At 46.3% G+C, this 17,835-nt stretch overlaps 1 protein-coding gene across 1 annotated transcript in view; it reads left to right on the top strand.

Annotated features, from left to right (window-relative positions):
- The window catches only part of LOC126418624 (netrin receptor UNC5C), a 346,615-nt gene that overhangs the window by 275,891 nt on the left and 52,889 nt on the right, over nt 1–17,835 (top strand). The window contains exons 6-7 of the mRNA XM_050085470.1: nt 8,472–8,657; nt 13,367–13,552. Coding sequence (XP_049941427.1) covers nt 8,472–8,657; nt 13,367–13,552 — 372 coding nt within the window. The remainder of the gene's footprint in view (nt 1–8,471; nt 8,658–13,366; nt 13,553–17,835) is intronic.

Raw genomic sequence — 17,835 nt, 5'->3', positions numbered from 1 at the left:
AGCGGGCACGGCAATATATTGAGGATTGTCCTCGCAGCGGCAGGCCTCGTACTGCACACACTCCAGACAATGTGCAGAGAGTTAACGAATTGGTGACTGCTGACAGACGCATCACAGTGAACGAATTGTCACGCTACGTTTGGATATGGGAAGGAAGTGTCTGCAGAATACTGAAAGTGTTGGCGTTAAAAAAGGTTTATACCAGATGGGTTCTCGGGTGGACAACACTGAAACACCCGCCTTACAGTCCTGACCTGGCTCCATGTGACTATCATCTCTTTGGGAAACTGAAAGACTCTCTTTGTGGAACAAGGTTTGAAGATGATGACGCCCTTGTGCACGCTGCCAAACAGTGGCTCCAACAGGTTGGTCCAGAATTTTACCGTGCGGGTATACAGGCGCTGGTTCCAAGATGGCGTAAGGCAGTTGAGAGGGATGGAAATTATGCGGAGAAATGAAAATACTGTTCCTAAACGATGTATCTACACACTGTAAAACTTTCAAACGCTTAGAATAAAAGATGGATTAAAAAAAAATAGTGTGCGTTTCTTTTGGAGTGACCCTCGCATAAACCTTTCAACCCGCTAAAATTAGTGAGAGATGTTATAGGCGGAGTGAAAGCGCCTCTCTCTATTATTTAGCGAGACCGATGAGGGGTCCGATATTTTAGTAGTTTTACGCCCCCGTACTGCTACATTCTCAGCCTAAGTAAAATTCACGCAGACCTGATCAATCTGCAAAATAGGATCCCCGGCGGGAGAGCGGCGGCCGTGACCATGCAAGGCCTGACCAGGAGAGCAATATCCCTGCAGCACTGGGCACCGCCCCTCGTTTAAGCACCGGGTTACGAATGGCTGCCGTTCTTCTTCCGGAACGTGAAGGCTTCCGGTTCCAGCGGCGGAGAACAGAATTGAATTTCGTTTCACTGTGTGATCACCGTCGTATTTCTTCAGCCCCTGGCTTGCTCCACTGCCGCAACCAACCATTGTTAGTGCTTCTTTCTGTTGGAGGTAGCTCGTCAAAGTGCCGCACGCTCCCAATGCGGCCAGCCTTGTTACGGTGGAGCGCCGAGCACAGGTTGCACGTGCGCTATCTTCACAGCAGGTTCCCTTCCATAACCTGGACAGTTTTCGTACTCAGCTGTCAACTCAATATTCTCCAAAGCAGAACTGCTAATGCAAAGAGTCTGTAGTAATTTTTGCAATATATTTGACGCCCCGAGAACAATTATGCTGAACAAAGAGCTTAAATTGTCACCCGATGAAGAGCAAAGCCTCTGAAATGCGCCGTAATTAATAAATATAAAGTGTAGCGACAGGCTGCAAGGTGTTATTTATTTATTTATAGTTAAAACTTTGTAATACGTTTATTTTGATCTTGGGCAATATCGGTTACATTAAGACATTCGTTTTTTCTGTTTTAAGCAGAATGCATACTGCGAGGGTTTCTCACCAGATTCTTTTCGCTTGAGTGGTAAAACATTATAATATCCCAAAAGACTTATTAGATTATTTGAACATTTGTTGCTCGCTTTTCGCTAGGTCAGAATAGTAGTTTACATTAGTGACAGTCAGAGATGCTCGTTGCTCATAGTTTTACACTGCCGCAGTTCAACCGTCCACTATTACACGTCAAAACTCAAAACTGATTACGTCACTTTTTCTTCTTTGATGCCGTTTGTACATAAAGGAGTAACACTCGTTTCACAAAACTGTCTGCAAACGTGACGTCATTTTGATACACGCATTAGCGACAACTGCAGGAACTGCTATCGACTTTCGTTAGCATTTGATGCGATCCTCTCTCGCAGACAGCTCACACATGTTGTTAGCGACCTGATGTACAAGTGGGAAGAGCCATTGGTTTGCAGAAGATCTTGTGAGATGAATGTTACGTGCGAAATAAGAGAGAATATGAATGCTATTACTCCTCGTTTCTGTCCCAGCAATTTAAGCTATCCTCTTAGGTTATTGTCCACCCATACGCTCGGTTATCGACATACATTCGAAAATAGAAAGCCGACTATTTGTGAGAAGAAATAATATGAATTTTATGGCCGCTTGTTTATGTCGCAGTAAAACTGACCTCTAAGGTTCTTGTCCAACCACACACTTTAAAAAAAAAGCCAAATATTTGTGAGAAGAAAGAATATGAATTTTATTGGTGCTCGTTTCAGCGTCAGCAATTATAATTTTCCTCTTTATGTTCTTGCCCCACCACACATTCGGTAATCGCCACATATACGTAAATAAACTGCCAAATATTTATTTCATCCTTCGTCCTCTAATTAGACGAATATGTCAAATAGCAAAGAACATAGCAGAACATACTTTTATTCCATTCATAAAAAAGCTAAGATGAAAAAATCAGCATGTAGCAGAATGCGACTCTACAATCTTCAACTGATAAACCAGGACATTATTCATTACGCCACAGCGTAGTCATTACAGTTTCGTTCCATGTCCTCGCAGTCATAGTATTTCTTGAATGCTTAAATCATTGATGCGTTATTAACTGACATTTAATGATAAGAGTGGCGTATTTGTGGTATACAATTTCAACGTGAGGTGCCTTGAAACGGGATACTGCAAGTTATAATACAAAACAGCTAAATATGCAAAAATGAATATGGCGCCTGTTGCATCGATTGTCGATATTGCCGCATCGTTTGTCAAAACGACGTCACGTTTGCAGGAAGTGTTGTGATATCAAGGAAGGGAGACATTTTGTTCTAGGTTTCACGACATTGTACTGTACAAGTGTTGATGGATCTACAGTTAAAACTGTGAGAATATCTATAATTTAATGTTATTACGTACTTAGACGTGCCTATACTTAAACAATGATGAGCATATTGTGTGGAAATTTCATATTGGGTGGGATGGCAAATGTTTGCCAGATTGGTTGTTGTGGACAAAGAGCCTGCTATCTTCAGAAGTTTGTTTTTCAAATCCTAATTACAAATTAAATAACGGTGATAACAGCCAGTCCGCTAAATACACTCCTGGAAATTGAAATAAGAACACCGTGAATTCATTGTTGCAGGAAGGGGAAACTTTATTGACACATTCCTGGGGTCAGATACATCACATGATCACACTGACAGAACCACAGGCACATAGACACAGGCAACAGAGCATGCACAGTGTCGGCACTAGTACAGTGTATATCCACCTTTCGCAGCAATGCAGGCTGCTATTCTCCCATGGAGACGATCGTAGAGATGCTGGATGTAGTCCTGTGGAACGGCTAGCCATGCCATTTCCACCTGGCGCCTCAGTTGGACCAGCGTTCGTGCTGGACGTGCAGACCGCGTGAGACGACGCTTCATCCAGTCCCAAACATGCTCAATGGGGGACAGATCCGGAGATCTTGCTGGCCAGGGTAGTTGACTTACACCTTCTAGAGCACGTTGGGTGGCACGGGATACATGCGGACGTGCATTGTCCTGTTGGAACAGCAAGTTCCCTTGCCGGTCTAGGAATGGTAGAACGATGGGTTCGATGACGGTTTGGATGTACCGTGCACTATTCAGTGTCCCCTCGACAATCACCAGTGGTGTACGGCCAGTGTAGGAGATCGCTCCCCACACCATAATGCCGGGTGTTGGCCCTGTGTGCCTCGGTCGTATGCAGTCCTGATTGTGGCGCTCACCTGCACGGCGCCAAACACGCATACGACCATCATTGGCACCAAGGCAGAAGCGACTCTCATCGCTGAAGACGACATGTCTCCATTCGTCCCTCCATTCACGCCTGTCGCGACACCACTGGAGGCGGGCTGCACGATGTTGGGGCGTGAGCGGAAGACGGCCCAACGGTGTGCGGGACCGTAGCCCAGCTTCATGGAGACGGTTGCGAATGGTCCTCGCCGATACCCCAGGAGCAACAGTGTCCCTAATTTGCTGGGAAGTGGCGGTGCGGTCCCCTACGGCACTGCGTAGGATCCTACGGTCTTGGCGTGCATCCGTGCGTCGCTGCGGTCCGGTCCCAGGTCGACGGGTACGTGCACCTTCCGCCGACCACTGGCGACAACATCGATGTACTGTGGAGACCTCACGCCCCACGTGTTGAGCAATTCGGCGGTACGTCCACCCGGCCTCCCGCATGCCCACTATACGCCCTCGCTCAAAGTCCGTCAACTGCACATACGGTTCACGTCCACGCTGTTGCAGCATGCTACCAGTGTTAAAGACTGCGATGGAGCTCCGTATGCCACGGCAAACTGGCTGACACTGACGGCGGCGGTGCACAAATGCTGCGCAGCTAGCGCCATTCGACGGCCAACACCGCGGTTCCTGGTGTGTCCGCTGTGCTGTGCGTGTGATCATTGCTTGTACAGCCCTCTCGCAGTGTCCGGAGCAAGTATGGTGGGTCTGACACACTAGTGTCAATGTGTTCTATTTTCCATTTCCAGGAGTGTAGTATACCGCATCGCGGAAATACGTAGCCAACCACAATAAGGCAGAAAAGCAATTAAAAAATAACTCTAAAGAAATATCACATACTAGTGCCTCAAATATAATATCTGAATAATAATTAAATTACGACAACATCAACAATGGCTACTGGCGTTCATTTTTCCCTTACACATATTTTGAAGAGAATTGTGTTATTCTCCCGTTGGTAGCAGACGTTGCAATTGTCGAAAGTTTATTCGCATTTTCACGTAGGTTAAATCAAACTGCTGTCGGCTGCAATGCTTCCTAGCAACGACAGTAAAAACCGGTTATTTTCAAAACCAATAAAAAGAAACAACCAACGTGTCACCCCTGGTGACGCTTTACCAATAATGCGAAACGAGTCCTGTGAAAACTGCACGAGAAATATGAAAAAAAAACATACCTTTGGAATTTCTCAGTACGCGTGTCACGTTTTGAAATATTTCGTCAACAAACATAATAGTGAAACCGCTGGAATAGTTTCGAATAACCTAGTACGGACCATAGCGTGAAGTTGCATAATGTGAGGCTCCTAGTGGGTGAATCGTACCATGTTTCTGCTAGAGTTGGCTGCGATGTTGGAATAACGATATTTTGTAGAAATACGTACGCAGAAATTACTCTGACGAAATATACAAACAATATCGATGCACAACCATGATAAGTCACACTTTCACAGCCCTGTCTGTTATGTAATTTTGCAAGGTACTCGATGTAAATTATTACTATTTTTCACGCACATTAATGATGAACGTCGCTCTTGACGGTATATGAGTCACAATATTATCTGTTCAGAAGACATAGTAACTGAATATGGCGCCTTGCTAGGTCGTAGCAAATGACGTAGCTGAAGGCTATGCTAAACTGTCGTCTCTGCAAATGAGAGCGTCTGTAGTCAGTGAACCATCGCTAGCAAAGTCGGCTTTACAACTGGGGCGAATGCTAGGGAGTCTCTCTAGACTAGACCTGCCGTGTGGCGGCTCTCGGTCTGCAATCACTGACAGTGGCGACACGCGGGTCCGACGTATACTAACGGACCGCGGCCGATTTAAAGGCTACCACCTAGCAAGTGTTGTGTCTGGCGGTGACACCACAGAATCCTTGCATTACTTGATGTCGATAGTACAAGGCAACGTCTCCTGCTATTGAAAACTTCCTCGGAAAGTATCTTTCTCATGCGACGCGCCTCCTACGCCAAGAGTGGCTGCTTCTGCCTTTGATTACATTATTTGAAGTACTCCTCAAACCGAAGTTACTCCGGTGCACAGCGTATGGACAACAGTCCGTGGTTCTTGCCAGCACTTAAACACTCCTTAAGCAAGTGTTGTTCCAGAATGCACAGTGAACGACCACGGGCAGCTGTTCCAATGGGCACCTTCGCTCGTGTTGGCTCAAACATAGCTCCGAATTCTATACCAATGCTTGCCATTATTAATTAGAAATGATACATTGCGCATACGCGATACCATTTCCGTTGAGATACTAAAAGATGAACAGAAAATTTCAGTGTTCGTTTGTACTGCCTCTCTGATTGGAGTGGTGAACATTTTGAAGAGTGTGATGACACCTCAAGGATGCTTGCAAAGGACGAGTTTGTTTATGCATGCTGACAAGAGCTGTACAGCTTGCAGGCTCAACTATTAGCAGCTTTCGTAACTACCACTTCTAAATCCAAACATACTGTAAAATAAATATACTGTATGCTGGAAAGTATTTTTTTATTTTATTCTCAATATCGGTTGAGATATTACACGTCCTGCATATTATTCGATCGAGTTTCCGCTTCGGAGAGGCAACTTGCAACATTCAGCCGCTAGATGGCTCCCAATTGAATCGTGTAACGCGGCGGTGTGCAACGTAATTATGTCGATAGAATTTCGCAGAGTTATTCCACACACGGAACACATCCTCCTTGATCATGACAATGCCAGAGTACACAAGAGCTCTGCGACATCTGCAACAATTCGGGGCCCTGTGTTCACTGTCATCGGTCATCCTCCATACAGTCCCAACTTGGCCTCATCCGATTTTCATTTGCTTGCAGAACGTAAATAACTATATCGATCACTTCACTTTGGTAGTGATGCAGTGCTGCAAGCAGCGTTGAGATTATGGCTCCGTCAACAAAGACAAACATTCCAAAATGAAGGCATCAAAAATGGGGACTATCGTTGGGAGAAATGTGCTCATCGCCACCGTGACTATGCTCAGAAATAAATATATAGATACGAAGAATAAAGATGCAGAATGTTAGTAAAGTTGTTTTTTTAAATCTTTAAGAGTTTTCACCTAAAACATTTGGGACCTTACTTTTCAGCACGTCCTTGTACTATGTATATTCCCCGTCTCGTCCTGAACCACTGGAACGATTTCAACCAAACTTCGTACACATATCACTTACTGCCTGGAAATAATGGCTGTGGAGGTAAGAACAGTCTAACTATCAAAGAGGAAGGATGAGGGTTATAAAGAAGTGTAGTGCAAGACGCGTGAATATCCAGTTTTATTGACTCATTTGAGAAAGAGAGCACTTAGTGACTTGCAACGAACTTTACACATACTTTCAAACTTTTACGTTACTTTTTCTCTCTGACAAGCTCCACAAAACGGTGAAAGGGAAAAAGTTTATTGCTTACTACATTTTCGCTGTTCGCGCAGTAAAACTGTCGCATCAGCCATGAAATCTTAATTTATTACTTCTTTACTAGCAACTGTATTCGCGACACATTTTGGAGACAGTATTTCCATGTCGCACTGAATGTACTTGCAAAAGTATATCATTGCACGACACATAGTTCAGGAGATATCACGTCATAAACATTGAGATACGTGAAAAAGAAACTGCAGGGCGAAATTCACTAGAGATATAGGTGAAATATGTATACAAATACGCCTGAAACCTATGAGAGTTCGTATGTGGGCAAAGCCGCATGTAAAATTGTTTGTCCTGACGGCCTGTATCGATTTGAACCAGATTTCGTACTCGTATTACAGTACTTACTATCCAGATAGAAGTCCTTTGGGGGTAAGAACCAGGAACCCGCCGGCCGTGGTGGCCGTGCGGTTCTGGGCGCTCAGTCCGGAACCGCGTGACTGCTACGGTCGCAGGTTCGAATCCTGCCTCGGGCATGAATGTGTGTGATGTCCTTAGGTTAGTTAGGTTTAAGTAGTTCTAAGTTCTAGGGAACTGATGATCTCAGCATTAAGTCCCATAGTGCTCAGAGCCATTTGAACCATTTGAACCAGCCACCCTTATTTCGGGTGGGTGTGATAACGTGGAGAAAGAAGTGGGGAGGAAGACACGGGCCGACAGAGGGCGAAGGAGGGCCTGCACACAGATATGGGTGAGGAGAAAGAAGACGGAGAGAAAGGGGGTGGGGGAATGAACAGACAAAGGGAGAAGAAGAAGATCGACAGAGAGGGTAGGGAGGAGGAGATGGACCGAGGAAGGAAGGAGATAGACAGAATAGTGAGGAGGAATGGACAAAGAGAGAGGTCAGTAGTTGTCGGGCACAGAGAGAGGGGCATGTGGAGATGGACAGAGAGAGTGAGTGGATGAGAGAGAGGGTGGAGGAGGAGACAGAGTGGGCAGGGAGGAAATAGAAGGGGCAAGAGGAGATGAACTCGGAGGGGAGGGGAAGAGATGGATAGAGGGGGAAGAAGCAGATGGACAGAGAGAGAAGGGAGGAGCAGACAGACAGAGAGAGGTGAAAGGAGCAGGTGAACAGAGAGAGAGAGGCAGGAGGAGGTTGGGGGAGGGGGTGGAGGAGGTGCACAGAATGAGGGGAGAAGAGGAACTGTACCAATAGAATTGGAATTAATACATGTCCAGACAATGATGGTACTCAGCTACTGTAAAAATTCTTACAGCTTTCACAATTAACATACCGTTTGTCGCATTTTTCTAACGACCTTTGTTTGCGTGCTATTTGATTTTAAAATGGGAGAGTCCTTTGCCGGACACCCTGTTGCTGGTCGCAGCTGTTAGCCTCGTGTTGTAACGTGCCTCGTTGTGGTGTGTGGCGCGCAGTGGATGGCGGCTGGAGCGCCTGGTCGTCGTGGGGCGAGTGCAGCGCGTCGCGGTGCGGCCAGCGGGGCGTGGTGCGCCGGACGCGCTCGTGCTCCAGCCCCGCGCCGCTCAACGGCGGCCAACCCTGCCCCGGCACCGCCGTCCAGAAGGCCGAGTGCATCGGGCCGTGCCCGCCGCAGCAGCCCGGTGAGTACACCGCCAACAACGTAACACCAGCACTGTTAAAGCGCAACACGTCTCTTCTTTCATGTAGCAACGTAGCCGTCTACAGTCGTACCATTGACTAAACTACGCCTATCACAACCATTCCTCCTCCCCCCCCCCTCCCCCATCACCCCCCCCCCCTGAGAAGTCTTGTTTTGGCACTGTTTACGTCAAGGTTAGTTTCAGAGTTATTATTATACACTGAAGAAGAGAAATTTGTTAACATCGAGTATAGATTTAAGTGTCAGGAAGTCGTTTCTGAAAGTATTTGTATGGAGTGTAGCCATGTACGGAAGTGAAACATGGACGATAACCAGTTTGGACAAGAAGAGAATAGAAGCTTTCGAAATGTGGTGCTACAGAAGAATGCTGAAGATAAGGTGGGTAGATCACATAACTAATGAGGAGGTATTGAATAGGATTGGGGAGAAGAGAAGTTTGTGGCACAACTTGACTAGAAGAAGGGATCGGTTGATAGGACATGTTTTGAGGCATCAAGGGATCACAAATTTAGCATTGGAGGGCAGCGTGGAGGGTAAAAATCGCAGAGGGAGACCAAGAGATCAATACACTAAGCAGATTCAGAAGGATGTAGGTTGCGGTAGGTACTGGGAGATGAAGAAGCTTGCGCAGGATAGAGTAGCATGGAGAGCTGCATCAAACCAGTCTCAGGACTGAAGACCACAACAACAACAACATTATACACTACCGCAGTGCCGGTACACGGAGATGCTCCACGTAGAGAACGGAACCAGGCAGCAACGGCAACCGAGCGACGTGGTGCAGTGGTTAGCACACTGGACTCGCATTCGGGAGGACGACGGTTCAATCCCGCGTCCGGTCATCCTAATTTATGTTTTCCGTGGTTTCCCTAAATCGCTCCAGGCAAATGCCGGTATGGTTCCTTTGAAAGAGCACGGTCGACTTCCTTCCCCGTCCCTCCCTAATCCGATGAGATCGATGACCACGGTGTCTGGTCTCCTCCCCCAAAACAACCAACCCAACACACCAACTGCAGTTGCATTATCATGTTGCGGTTGAAGTTCTTCTGTACGGATTTGATTATAAATAAATATGTTTTTAGAAGCGGTTCGCCTTGAGGAAAACAGTGTTTTCTTTTCTTCTATTACCCACACTGTTTCGTTAAAGTTTCAGCACCATCAGTGGGCTTTTATTTTCTTTCTATTAAATAACAGCAAAAATGTTCTTCACTGTCTAAACACATATAAATTCGAGTTTTTAAGAAAATATTTACATATGAATTTCAAAACACACAAAGTTTTGTACATGTACCTTGGTACGACTTGCTGTAGTTTTCCTAGTTTTATTTGTGTTTTGCATGGCAGTTGTTTTCCTTTCACAGTTTACATGCAACCAAGGTATTTATACAAAACTTCGTTTTTCAAATTTGTAAATACTTTCTTAAAAACTCAATAAAGAATTTTTTCCTGTTGTTTAATAGAAAGAAAATAAAAGCCAACTGATGATGCTGGAACTTGAGCGAAATATCTCTGGGTAATAGAAGAAAAGAAAGACCCATGTTTCACTGAATGCGGATGCCCTTCAAAAAGCAAATCTAACTGCATTTTGTGTTACCTTTCGGCACGTACAGCAGCTCCGTGTCACATGCCACCAAGGAATTAATCGCCTGAAGATTGTCACGTTTTGATTAAAACAGGTAACCAGACTAAAAATATATTAGTTGCGATCTAGACTGTTTTTATTATACTTCTTAAGAAGATCGCTATCGCCCTTTATGACTTCAAAAATATTTTCTTGACTGGCCTAGCGTTGTTCTCCGGTCGAATAACAACCACCTAGTATCCAGGTGCTTTTACTAGTAACTCCAGTGCCTCCATGTGTAAGTTTCGTTATTTACGTAATTGTGGTCTTTTATTTTCTAATTATAGATGTTTGAAATAGTCGGTAGTAGACTATTGTCTGAGTTGTGTCCTGTCCTGTCTATGATCACACTGGCTCACTGGCTGTAGTTCCCAATGGTAGTCGAGGCAAGGTCGAATCAAGCCTTGATACCAAATGAATTCGATGTCTTAGGGCACAGTCAGGACAGAGGTCGTGGCCTGTGAACCCGGTTCCACCGAGAGCACGACGAAATTTTCCGAAGGGGGCTGGCTCCAGAGAGTGGAACAAACCAGTTTATTGGCCGTTATAAGTGAAACTCCCTTAAAGTGCCATGCAACAAATATCACTATGTCTGGAACCGCGCTACGTGCTTTTATATCCAGGTTTCAGTGCAACCACACAAAGCAGATGTCCGCCTCCGTAGCTGAGTGGTCAGCACAGCTGGCTGCCATGCAGAGGATCCGGGTTCGATTCCCGATACTGCCACGGACTTTGCCTTGGTGTGAGGACTTGAACAGGATGCAGTCAGCCTCGTGATGCCAGTTGACGAGCTACTTGATGGAGTAGTGGTAGTAGTAGCAGGTCCGCTAAGCCAGCGACGGCCGGGAGTGCATTATGCTGCGCCCACCTCTCCTTACCGCATCCACATGAGACCATTCGCCGGTCGGGCCCAGTTGGTCCGTCTCTGACCAGAACGGCGGTGCTCAACTCATTGTGCTACAAATGCCCGTACCTTTCGGAAGCCGGCCGCTGTGGCCGAGCGGTTCTAGGCGCTTCAGTCTGTAACCGCGATGGTGCTACGGTCGCAGGTTCGAATCCTGCTTCGGGCATGGATGTCTGTGATTTCCCTCGGTTAGTTAGGTTTAAGTAATTCTAAGTCTAGGGGATTGATGACCTCAGATGTTAAGTCCCATAGTGCTTGGAGCTATTTGAATTATTGAACCTTTCGGAAAAGTGTATGTCCTTGAAGGGGACAACATAGAATACTACACTGAAGAGCCAAAGACACTGGTAAACCTGCCTAAAATCGTGTAGGGCCACCGCGAGCACGCCCAAGTGCCGCAATATGACGTGGCATGAACTAGACTAAAGTATGAAGTAGTGCTGGAGGGAATGAACTCCATGAATCTTCCAGGGCCGTCCATAAATCTGTAAGAGTCCGAGGGGTGGAGATTTCTTTTGAACAGCACGTTGCAAGGCATCCCAGAATCCCAGATAATGTTTATTTCTGGGGAGTTTGATGGCCAGCGGAAATGTTTAAGCTCAGAGGAGTGTTCCTGCAGCTACTTTGTAGCAATTGTGGACGTGTGGGGTGTCGCATTGTCCTGGTGGAACTGCCTAAGTCTGTCGGAATGCACAATGGGTATGAACGGATGCAGGTGATGAGACAGGATGCATACGTACGTGTCACCTGTCAGATTCGTGTCTAGACGTGTGGGGAGGGGGGGGGGGGGTCCCATATCACTCCAAGTGCACACGCCCCATACCAATACAGAGCCTCCCTCTACCATCTAGAACAGTCCCCTGCTGACATGCAGGGTCCAGGGATTCATGAGGGTGTCTCTATAACCGCACACGTCCATCCGCTCGTTAAAATTTGAAACGAGACTCGTCCGACCAGACAACATGTTTCCAGTGATCAACAGTCCAATGTCGGTGTTGACGGGAGCAGGCGAGGCGTAAAGCTTTGTGTCGTGCAGTCACCTAAGGTACACGAGGGGGCCATCAGCTCCGAAATCCCATATCGATGATGTTTCGTCGAATGGTTCGCACGCCGACACTTGTTGTTGGCCCAGCACTGAAATCTGCAGCAATTGCGGAAGGGTTGCACTTCTATCACGTTGAACGATTCCCTTCAGTCGGCGTTTGTCCCGTCCTTGCAGGATCTTTTTCCGGTCGCAGTGATGTCGGAGGTTTGACGTTATACCGGATTCCTGATTCTTTAGACGATGACCGGTTTCAGTCTGTAATGACCATCTTCAGATCTTTTTTACACCACGTCCTAAAGTGATACGGCCATAATGGCATCGTCAAAACATATAAAGCCGGCCGGTGTGGCCGAGCGGTTCTAGGCGCTACAGTCTGGAACCGCGCGACCGCTACGGTCGCAGGCTCGAATCCTGCCTCGGGCATGGATGTGTGTGATGTCCTTAGGTTAGTTAGGTTTAATTAGTTCTAAGTTCTAGGCGACTGATGACCTCAGAAGTTAAGTCGCATAGTGCTCAGAGCCATTTGATCCATTTGAAAACATATAAATATAATCAGCACAGCATCGTCACATAGATTTAAAATATGGTGTAGAATTTACCACATTGTCCACATAGTGATTATTGCCAACTAGCAAGTTTCCCTCACGACCATTCCTCGGGTGTACCATGAATATCAGTTCATCGCTGTGTCCCACCGCTAGTGTGCCGACTATAACATCACGTTCAAACTCGCTTAGATCTTGATAAGCTGCCACTGTAGCAGGAACCGATCTGACAAGACTGATGACCATAGATGTTAAGTCCCATAGTGCTCAGAGCCAGAGCCGATCTGACAACTGCGCCAGACCCTTGTTGTCTAATATTGTCTAATACAAGCGTTGCCGACTGCAGCGCCTTATTCTGCCTGTTTACATATTTCTGCATTTGAATGATCATGCCTATACCAGTTTCTTTGGCGCTTCAGTGTACGAGCGCAGAATTTTTTTTTAAGAAAATGGCGTCTTCATTGTCAAGATACTTACTGAACTGCCCTTTTAGAGTCTTGCCAGCATCAGTGTATTGTTGTGAGTGGTGAGGGAGCTGTCAGTGGCTTACGGCTGTTGTGGCTGTCCCCGGCAGAGGCGTCTACGGTGGTGGACGGCCGCTGGTCGCCGTGGTCTCCGTGGTCGGTGTGCGGACCCGACTGCCGGCAGCAGCGACACCGCGCCTGCACCAGCCCGCCTCCCAGCCACGGGGGCCGCTTCTGCCCCGGCAGGGACACCGCCGTCGCCGACTGCGCCGGGGGACTCTGCAGGCTCTCCGCCGGTAAGCCGCCGCTGCCTCTTGCCCCTCTCTCTTCAGCTCCCTGCTGGACTTTCACACTGTTTCTCCGCAGTCACTACGAGGGGCGTTTGAAAAGTCCGTGAAAAAATAAAAACTACTAATGTGTTTCGGGTAAATTTTTATATTTCGACATAGTCTCCTTTTTGGCTTATACACATCGTCCAACGCTATTCTAATTTGTTGATCCCTTACGAATAATAGGAATTGTCCAAGTCTGCAAAATAGCTATTAGTAGCTGCAATCACCTCCTCGTTTGAATAAAATCTTTGTCCCGCCAGCCATTTCTTCAAATTGGGGAACATAAGTAGTTCGAGGGAGCCAAGTTTCAAGAATAGGGGGGATGTGAAACGAGTTGGAATCCTATTTCCATTAATTTTGCGACCACAGCTGCTGAGGTGTGTGCTGGTGCATTATCGTGAAGGAAAAGGATTATTTTGCGGTCTAATGGCCGGCGTTTTTCTTGTAGCTCGGTTTTCAAACGGTCCAATAACGATGAATGATATGCACCTGTAATAGTTTTACCCTTTTCCAGATAGTCGATGAGGATTATCCCTTGTAAATCCCAAAAGACAGTCCGGCCGAATGAATGGTCTTCGCCTTTTTTGATGCAGATTGTCCCTTGATAACCCATTGTTTAGATTGGTCTTTGGTCTCAGGAGTATAGTAATGTATCCATGTTTCACCCACAGTGACAAAACGACGCTCAAAATCCTGCGGATTCTTCCTGAACAGCTGCAAACCATCCTTGCAACGCTTTACACGATTCCGTTTTTGGTCAAGCGTGAGCAGTCGCGGAACCCACCTTGCGGTTAGCTTCCTCATGTCCAAATGTTTATGCAAGATATTATGTACCCGTTCATTCGAGATGCCCACAGCACTAGCAATCTCACGCACCTTAACTCTTCTGTCATCCATCACCATATCATGGATTTTATCAGTGATTTCTGGAGTCGTAACCTCCACAGGACGACCAGAATGTTCAGCGTCACTTGTGCCCATATGGCCACTCCGAAAATTTTTAAACCACTTATAAACTGTTCTAATCGAAGGTGCAGAGTCACCGTAATGTTTATCAGGCTTCACTTTAGTCACCTGAGGCGTTTTGACTTTCATAAAGTAATGTTTAATCATCACACGAAATTTTTTTCGTCCATTTTTTTGACAATCACTCGACTTCCTTGATTCACACGAGTGCCAAACACAAAGAAATAGACCAATATGGCTGAAACTTGGTGTGAGTTCTTTCCAAAGATGCTACCGACTAAACATGACCTCGATACTCGCCGGTGATGCCATCTCTCGGACTTTGCACAGACTTTTCAAACGCCCCTCGTACACTACCATCGAATAACATACACTGCTCTGCACAACTTGAGAACGAAATTAATCTTCATGTGGTGCGTCACTGGCAAGTAAATTGCTCGATGGAACTTCTCGGACCATGCTTGGAAAGAATTGCTACAGTATATTACAGAAAGTAACTGAAAACAAAATACGCAATGAAGCGAACAGAAATGACACTTTTGATCGAAGGCAATAATTACTTTGAAGTCACCGCGATTCGTGAGGCCATGACGCAAGGTGGGACATGGTTCTTAATGGGATGTATGGTCAGCGCGGACGATAATGCATGTTCTGCAACGTGCTCTCATGTTGGCCACAAGGTTGGTAAGGAGTTCTTGTGTCAGGGCTTTGCATTCCCGCGCCATGGCGGTTGACAACTGTATGGTCGTTGGCGCATTTGGGACATTCTGCAATACGTTTGCCCAAAGCGCCACTTGTGCTCGATGGGATTTAACTTGGTCGAACTGGCAGGCCAGTCAATTCGCCGAATATCCTCTCATCCTAAGAGCTCCGCCACTTGCGCTGTTCGGTTCAGTCGCGCAATGTCATTCATAGAAATGAAGTCAGGACTGATAAGGCGCATAGGGGAAAGTAGTAGAGCGTCATATTAATGTTGAGCGATGAGCTACAGTGTTGAAATATTTGGATGTCGGTACATCCATGCAATTCCTATATCATAATACTTGGACCACCAAAACAATCATTTTAGACAATGCTGGACGTACCCTGAAATGACAAGAGGTGGAAATATGTAATGTGCCCAGCATCATCAATCGTTTTAGTGGTGCAGGTGTTACAGTGTGCGGAGCCATAATGTTGCTTGCGTGTACTCATCTCCAAATCTGTGAATCACGTTACACTGATTCATAAACCTTACTGTGACACCGCACTCCTTTCCAGTGCGTCTTTTCGGGGGTGCAGCCGACCCTGATTTCGTTTCCATGGAGGACAGTGCGCTACCGTATCGAACAGCGGAGGGGGAGTTTATTCGGGGAATGGACTAGCCTGCCCGTTCCCCCGACATAAATCCCATCGATCACCTTGGGATGTATTGGGCAGATGTATTGCATCACTCCCCAATGCACCAACGGTCATCCAGGGACGCTGCTGGAGGAATAGAACGCACTACCACAAGAACTGTTTACCAACATTGTGGGCAGCGAGGGAGGACGCCATCCTTGATCACAAGCGCTATTGAGAACCGTCTTCCGCCTTTCGTAACGTCCAGGAGATCATCTTGAATCGTGGTTACTTCATTGCAACTATTGTCCTCGAATAAAAGTGTTATTTCTGTTCGTCTCACTGCGTATTTCTTTCAGTTACTTCTGTACTATACTGTAGCAGTTCTTACTATGTATGTTCTAAGTTTCATCAAGGTATGTTACTTAGAAGTAACACATCATGCGGAAGTTACTTTCGTCCGTAAGTCTTGCCCACCAGTGTATGTGTCACCGTTTAACACTTTCATTAAGATTTTTTTCGGAGTGAAAGACGTAAATGTGTGGTTATTTTAATCAATGTCGTAGTCAGAAGTAACAATAGGAACAAATATTTCCGGTCATTTCGTTTTCTAAAGCGGGGAGGGCAGGGACGTGTATCGTTATTCGTAAGGACATCTAGGGTTTCAGGAGAAAACTGCGCAAATACTACAAGAAATACAGAAACAGACACTTATCAGTGGATAGAGTAACCCTCCAAGTTTCTAACTCGCATTAATTTGGTCAATATTGCCATCTTTCGAGCCGCGGCTAACGTCGTCACGTGCGTGAATCACATTGAGAAGGATTGCCCTGGAAGGCGCTTTGAAAATCTGCCCATTGGATTGTCTACTTACAGGTGAGAAATAATTCGATGGGACAATACGAAGTGGAGATGAGCAAAGTAGAAGGTTAAAAATTAAACTTGAGAACAGCACAACCCGCAGGTGAAAACTTTAATTATACGAATTCTGCAACCGATTAGCAGGCCTCCCTTTGCCATTTGGACGTTAACACATAACAACAACATGCATAAAGTTTCCACTGGTGCTCTGATAGCCTATCGTGGAACAAAAACGTCCCAATGGAAGAGAACGTCTTAAAAGAGCACAATGGACACTTTCGAGATGGTGCACAAATGATGGCAGGTAGTCATTTGACCCTCCACCGTGTAACGCTATCTGAGCCGGGGATCGGTGAAAATAAAGCCTCAGCCGCCAGTCAATCATGGCACAAATCTATCTTCTCGATTGAATCAATGTCATTTGATGGACTTCATAGCTGTAATTGATTCCGGGTCTGTGGCCCAGAAGTTCGCCTGTGCTATCAGGTTTCTGTAACAATGTTCAATGTGTTTGTGAATGCAGGCTTTCGTGGCGAGTTTTATTGATGACATTTTTTCGGCTTTTCAGCCTAGTCGAAGAGTCGCCGTATTGTCTTCACGTTTTGACGAGTTTCCTAGATGTTTTCCTAAAGCGAAGTTTCAGTTTCGTGTGGTGCTGTGCCGCGAAAACCGGTTCTACAATTCGCTCATCAAACAGACGGTGGAGATAGGAGTACATAAAGATATTGTCAATCGGAACAGCGGTTTCCAGCCCGGACGGGCTCTGGCAAGAATAGGTCAGGACCCCTGTGACGTGAAAGCAGCCGAGGCAGCAAGCAGAATAAACAGGCAGCACCAGGACTCGACGCCCAGACCTTGCTCAACCCCTGCCGTATGCTCCCTCCACCTGCAGCGACAACTCTTCCGGAGACACGCCAGTGGCCCACGCGTTGGCCGCCGGCAAAGCTGTCTGCAGTCCAGGGTCTTAAAGAAAGGAACTAAGCACGAATCCGACACTTTCCCTGAAGATGGAGAGTAGGAAACTCGTCAAAACGCTGTGACAACACGACTCGCTAATAAACAGAGAAAATTTTATCTATGTTGGAGGTAAACACAGATAA

The sequence above is a fragment of the Schistocerca serialis genome, chromosome 9 (genome assembly GCF_023864345.2).
Source record: "Schistocerca serialis cubense isolate TAMUIC-IGC-003099 chromosome 9, iqSchSeri2.2, whole genome shotgun sequence".
NCBI classification, from domain to species: domain Eukaryota; kingdom Metazoa; phylum Arthropoda; class Insecta; order Orthoptera; family Acrididae; genus Schistocerca; species Schistocerca serialis.
This window is presented reverse-complemented; position numbering and strand designations above follow the sequence as displayed.